Source organism: Simochromis diagramma, unplaced genomic scaffold, assembly GCF_900408965.1.
Source record: "Simochromis diagramma unplaced genomic scaffold, fSimDia1.1 OVJJ01000031.1, whole genome shotgun sequence".
Lineage (NCBI taxonomy): Eukaryota > Metazoa > Chordata > Actinopteri > Cichliformes > Cichlidae > Simochromis > Simochromis diagramma.
In genome coordinates, this window is record NW_024386983.1 from 254,780 (window position 1) to 261,335 (window position 6,556).

At 43.6% G+C, this 6,556-nt stretch overlaps 2 protein-coding genes across 2 annotated transcripts in view; one reads left to right on the top strand and one right to left on the bottom strand.

Annotated features, from left to right (window-relative positions):
- The first annotated feature begins 281 nt into the window (after window positions 1-281).
- Window positions 282-5,879, top strand: LOC120738419 (collagen alpha-4(IV) chain-like). Its single transcript, XM_040039637.1, has 11 exons — window positions 282-320; window positions 589-651; window positions 761-805; window positions 889-942; window positions 1,497-1,557; window positions 1,638-1,742; window positions 2,678-2,833; window positions 2,984-3,073; window positions 5,094-5,254; window positions 5,338-5,410; window positions 5,503-5,879. Exons 2-11 carry the CDS (start codon window positions 610-612, stop codon window positions 5,628-5,630), a joined length of 915 nt encoding a protein of 304 aa, XP_039895571.1. The 5' UTR covers window positions 282-320; window positions 589-609; the 3' UTR covers window positions 5,631-5,879.
- Window positions 5,880-6,336: 457 nt separating this feature from the next.
- Window positions 6,337-6,556, bottom strand: part of LOC120738447 (collagen alpha-3(IV) chain-like) — a 12,636-nt gene continuing 12,416 nt past the window's right edge. Inside the window, exon 14 of the mRNA XM_040039690.1 lies at window positions 6,337-6,414. Coding sequence (XP_039895624.1) covers window positions 6,337-6,414 — 78 coding nt within the window. The remainder of the gene's footprint in view (window positions 6,415-6,556) is intronic.

A 6,556-nucleotide genomic window follows, 5' to 3' on the forward strand; every position in this document is an offset into this window, starting at 1 on the left:
TGTAGCAGTTTGTGTGGTCCACAGGGGGATCAGGGTTGCAGGGACCTCCGGGGCCCTTTGAGTATGTTGACCCTCCCGAAGACCTCTACATCAAAGGAGACAAAGTAGGTGGAGCCTCACTCTGTTACAGCCTATCAGATGGCACATTTAAGGGGACTTCCTGTTTTCTGTTAAACTTTAAATAGCAAATGTTGCAAATGTTGATTTCTGATATCTCTTGTTGTTGGGAGGCTTTGCTCTCGGTTTCTCATGCTGGATATGTTGGATATTTCAGGGCTCCCGGGGGGGTTAAAGGAGCCTGTGGAATTGACGGACAGCTGGTAGGTTAAATATCTTATTTAGGAACTTGAAGTTCTCTTTGTTGTTCGATTCTTGGGCACCAGGCTCACTTGAAGGTTAGGATTCTCCCGATTTACGGAGTTCAGGACTATCGCTCATCCTGAAAATTGTCATCTGTAATCTCGTGTTTGAAGGATACTCAACTGCCGTTTTTAAACCCCATTTGGTTGTTGTGCCCCACATCTCCAAATATCATTTTAGTAGCACTGTTACTGATCAGATATATTTTATATTGAATTGTGGTCTCAGGGTCTGAATGGGCCACCTGGGATGGAAGGGGAGAAGGGGATTTTGGGGCTTCCTGGACCAAGGGTAAGATGTGCGATCAATATTAAGCAGTTTTGATCAGACTATAGACTTTAATTAAACTTGAGATGTCATCGATCTTTGAGGTATTGATGCTGAACGAACTGTGTTTCAGGGACTCCCTGGACAACCTGGTCTGCGTGGGAACAAAGGAGTTAAGGTTGGTCAAAGCAGAAGATTCCTGTTTCTACTTCTGTGCTGTTCCTCGGATCATCAGGTCTGGTTTTTCTTTGGTGTTTTCAGGGAATCCAAGGAAGCTCAGGACTCCCAGGTCTGATTGGACGAAATGGTCCTAAGGTCAGTCTGTTTTCCTGTATATTTTATGTCACTGTGGATAAAGCAAAGCTTCCCATCCATCCCAACTAAACACTAGGAACCAGGGAACAAGGAGCACAGAGCATTGTAGCACACCACGACAAAGGGCGAGAGAAGACTCGGAAAATGTATGCAAAAGGTAACGAGGGCAAAACGAGCAGGAAGTTAACCAGAAGACCAGTAAAATGGTCCACAGACAGGTGCAGCGTCTGCATCACTGAAATTCATCCATCGTGAAAAGGACTCTGAGATTCTTGAAGTCCTACACTTTGAGCAGTTATCTGTCCGTGACCTCGGACGTCTGATCTCTACCGCTCAGCTGCAGACCTCCCCGCTGCGTGGTCACCACCTGGCCAGCAGAGCCAGATCATCAGTAAAAACCAGACACGTGATTTGTGAGAACACTGAAACCTTTCGCCCATTCACAGACGTAAATGTTCTGTTACTAGAAGCTGTGAACCCGATGATCTGGTTAGTATCATGTAAACAAAATGACCTCAGTAAAGATAAAGCTGTTGTGTTCTGTATGTTCTCAGGGCGAAAGGGGAGATCCCGGGCCTCCAGGCACCCCCCGGGAGGAAGAGATCACGTACACCGGTATGGATCAATGCACCAATCAATCAGCTCTTTCACAATTCTTCTTCTCTGGTGTCCAATGACTACTTTATGTCTTCTAGGTCTAGTTGGGGATCCCGGGTCACCCGGCCCGCACGGCCTTAATGGAGACAGGGGGCGGATGGGAATACCCGGTTCCCCAGGACCGCCTGGCAGATCAATAGTTGGTGAGTACCTGCATATTTTACTGTTTCTGTAGCAATGTGAGCTGGCAAACATCTCAGCACAGCGCGATGACACAGGTGAAACATCTTTATATGATGGAAAAATATGCTATCACTGAGTATTGGAGATCTTTCCTGTCAGATATAAATCATCATCAGAAAAACTGTCTGGCATAAAATTCTGTCAAATCAAAAAAAGGGAAAGCTTCCTGCTGTGGATAAAGGAGCAGCGTCTGGGTCAGAGGGTGGGTGAGGTGGTGCTTCCTACCTGATGTTCAAATGGTTTCAAGCTTTAAAATCGTATCAGAGAGTTTTTTAAGATTTTACGCGCTATTACGAGTTTGTGAGTCAGATTACAAATGGGATGAGACCACAACGTTGGGTCATTATCTACCACTTTGGGGGGTTTAATGATGATGAAGTTGGTGAGGTGGTCTGAGACTCATCAGGCCAGATTTAAGGTGGTAGCAGCCTGATGTAAGGCAGTATGAGGTTGCTGTGGTGAGATTATTTTCTCAAGCTTCTTGTTACTTTCAGTTGCTGAACACATCTACATAATGCACATGTCTTCATCCTGTCTCGTTCACAATACTCTGACTCGTAACTTGAAGCTGGTATTCAATACCTACTGCACAACCCATTTCTTCTAGTTTTATAACTCCTGGAGATTTTTTATATTCTTATAAATGCACCATGAGGGGCTTGGGGTGAAACGGCATTTCGGTGCGCTGTACGCTGCGTATACTGTTGTACTGACAATAAAGACCTCGACTCTTGAATCTTGAATGAATCTTAAGTTGAGCTACGGTGATTCAAGTGTCATGGTAGATTTAAGGTGGTATGAACTTGATTAGAGGCAGCATAGTGGTGTTGTGGTAAGAAGGATGTTTTCTGCTCATGTTTAAGGTAGTATGATAGTTTTTTGTTGTTTTCTTCAGGACTGCCGGGAGTTGTAGGTCAGAAGGGAGTTCCAGGATGCAAGGGGGTCAGAGGAGATCCAGGTCAGATCTCTACAGAGAAACCCACACCTGGAGAACCTGGAAAACCAGGGCGCCGTGGATTCAGGGGACATAAAGGACAGCAAGGTGTTCCAGGTACCAGACAACAGTGTTTGTCTCTTAGTGTTGTACACCTGTAGGTGCCTGCAGGGTCAGACTGCAGATATTAACAGCAGGTATGGGATGTGTCACTGTCCCAGTTGATTTTTTTTCTCAATAATCTGACTTCCTGTTTGTCTTTAAAAGGTACCTACTGTCTCCCTGGAGCCTCAGGACCACGTGGGGACCCAGGTGTGCTCGGGCCCACAGGGTTTCAGGGCTCACTGGGAATTAAAGGTCAGTTGTTGGAGACATTGACTGAAATCGTGACTTTTACACCAGTTAAAGGTTTAAAGGGTGGAAGACTGATGAGCTTCTTTTAACCTTAATGTGAAATATGTGCACACTCAGGCCACGTCACATTAGCACAGTTTGCGTTTGCTAAATGGGGAAAGAAGAGATTAAAAAGATGAACAATGCTTTTGGCTTTTGTCCCACGATCGGTCAACAGTTTTGTTACGGTACCAACACCCCTGTCCACATTATGCTACGTGAATCATGCAGCGGTCATTTTATAAACATCAACTGACAAAGTCATTTAAAAAAGGCAATCTGACCTTTTTAATGCCAGAAACCAAAGGTATCATCACCATGCTAAAGTCATCACTAGCTGTTTCCTTTAGGTTCTCATTGTACTTTATCCAGATGAGTTTTATTGGATGAAACTTCTGGCTAATGCTAACTTACCAGCTAACCATTTCCAGCTATGAAGAGCATAACCTTAACTTGCTTCCTCACTCATGTTGTTGCTGTGAAGCCTTAGACGGTACGTAGATTTAGCTTTGGAGATTCACCCACTGGTGTGTTAACCCTTTAAAGCCGGTCAGAGCGGGCACGCTCCGTTTTGCGCAACTACTTTTAAATCCCGGTAGCACTGCAACCACGTAAGCTAGCGCATAATTTTTTTGCATATGAAACCGGAGGAGTTGTACATACATCTTATGCCTCAGCTTGTCCTCGGTCACAGTTTCCTTCCACATATAGCTTTGCAAAAACTGCATAAAAAGCACTTGCAGCAACAAAAATATAAGATTCCAGAAACAGGCTTTGCTGAGCCGATCAGCTGTTCATAACACTTCCTACGTTGGCGACGTCAGCGGGAGCTATCGCATGTCTGCCATGACCTGCCCGAAACCGGAAGTGACGTCATTTTTGCGGAAATGTAGTTTTTTTTACCATCAAGGCCTCATGAGCCTATACTGGTGTTTTTAAAAGTTTTCTTTGACTTTATGACTTTCTGTGTCGTTTCTGGGATGCTGAGGACTCATATTGCACTGCTGGAAATAGTTTATTTTGATGCATATGCTGCTTTTTTGCAAATTTGCATTATAATATTTATTTTCGTTTTCCTGCAGTATATAAAATTGGTGTATTTCAAAAATAAAACTATGAAGACACTCAAAATAAATTTCCTGCGGTGGGAAACTAGTTTGTGCAACTTTTTGTATTTACAGTTTTCAGAGATAAGCCTCTTAAATTTCTCTAAGTAGAAATATATGTTAAAAAAACAAAAACGATTTTCAATTTTTCTGTAGTTTATTGCACTTTTTTTGCAATTTATGTAATTACTATGCACTTAATGCAGACATATTATTAAAATATAGACTGTAATGCTTGTATTGATGTATAGCAACTTGAAATGCTCCCAGAAATGGCACTACAACATGTAAAAATATAATATAAGCTCTGGCGGACTTGGTTCTATGGTAGGTCTTAAAGGGTTAAGACTTCAGCTGAGGACTTCACGGTCTCCAGCACTCGTCGTATTCTGATTGATCTATCGATCTGTGGCTGACTGACTGATTGTGAAACCGCACGCTGTGGCTAACAAATTGTGACTGAGGTATTAACCAATGAGCATGCTCCTAAATAACCTTCCTCTCTTATTCTAAGAATGAGTATAATTTATAAAAACAGACTTAATGTTTTGTTCAAAATGACCTCAAGAATGAGTTTGTAAATGCGTTAATGAAATGTGTACTAACGTCTTCAAAGTGAGGGGGCAGAGGGCACTTTTCCCATACACTTCAGTACAACTGGAAGTCTTTTGCAGTAACAGGTGTCGCCACCTTCAGCTGTGTCCGTCTGTTATACTGTCTATAGCGAAGACATCCTATGTTGGCCTTAAGTAGAGTCCATGTTGCCCGGACAGCCAGTCGTAGTGACGTTATTAATCAGTCAGATCGTTTTGCTAATGTTTGCTGGAAGTGCTCAATAAGGGTTAGAGATCGATCGAACCCTAATTTCTGTGTTTTAGGTAGTTGTGGCAGCTGTTCTTGTGGCCTTCCTCTTGTACTAAGAGGTGCACCTGGCCCTAAGGGTGACTTGGGATTTCCAGGCTTCCAAGGATCCTCTGGACCCACAGGTCCTCGGGGAGAGTACGGTGTTCCCGGAGACACAGGAGAGACTGGTGAGCAGGTAAAGCAACTGAGCAACAAGGTCAGAGGTCATCTGAGCAGCCACCACTGCTCTGTTTATTTGACTGATTGCTTTGTTTACAGGGTCGGGCCGGATTGCCGGGTGTCAAAGGCTTTAAAGGACAGAAAGGAGATTTAACAGTGGAGGATATCGAAGGTGAGTCCCAGTCTGTGCAGCTGTCTCCCAGCACTCTTATTATTGACAGTAACATCAACATAACCTCCTGTGAATGCTGCTCCTGTCTCCAGGTGAGAAGGGAAACAAGGGACAGCGGGGCCCTGCAGGCAGACAAGGGTTCCCAGGAAGAAGAGGACAGACTGGGCCCTCAGGGGTCCCTGGAAATCCCGGTTTCCAGGTCAGTCGGGTTAGAAGATAGGAGGAATGAGGATTGGAAGATGTTGTTCAAGACGAGAAAGAGCGAAATATGAGAAGCAATAATGTGAAAGAGTTTCTCAGCAAGTAATTTCTGTTTCAGATGTAATGAGATGATGTTCACATTACAGCTCACTGATCATGTCTGCGTTGCGTTTCCTTTTGAACAAATGTTTATCAGAATCCTCCGATGGTCAGTTTAAGGACATGTTTCCTGATTACATGCAGTCCTGTGAAAAATCAAGTGGATCCTTGTTGCTTTTATAGGAATTAAGAGAAGTAAATGGCAGCCAGGTGCTGCTGATCAAACACCAATTTTCTAGCAGCTAGTCCGAAGCATTCAGGTGTGCGTTAACAGAAAGCAAAGGAAAGACGTCAGCAGTGATCTTAGAGACTAAACTGTTGCTCCAACCTAGGAGAGGTTATACGGCTATTTTCAAACAAGTCCATCATTCTGCAGTGAGAAAGATTATTTACAAGAGGGAAACATTAAGACAATTTTCTCAGTGATGGATGTTCCAGCAAGTTCATCCCAAGATCGGACCATTCGATGCTCAAAGAAACAACAGAAACCTAAGAGCTCTGCCTCAGATTCTGAGACACTACAGGCCTCGCAATTTTAAAGTTCATGACAGCACAGATGGAAAAAGACTGAACAAGTTTGGCTTGTTTGGAAGAGTTTACAGGAGAAAGCCTGTGGACTAAGTGGACTATGAGCTCCTCTGTATACCAACGTAGTCTAGGTCAAATGTGAGGCCATCTATCCCGAAGCTGAAGCTTGGACCAAACTGGGGCATCAACGGGACAATGATCACAACTATATGCCAGAAAACACACTGACACCACATCTGTTATATCCATGAATCTGTTTATAACTTAAAGTTGAGCGTTGAGAAATGTGGATGACAAACAGTGAGATAATCAGAATGT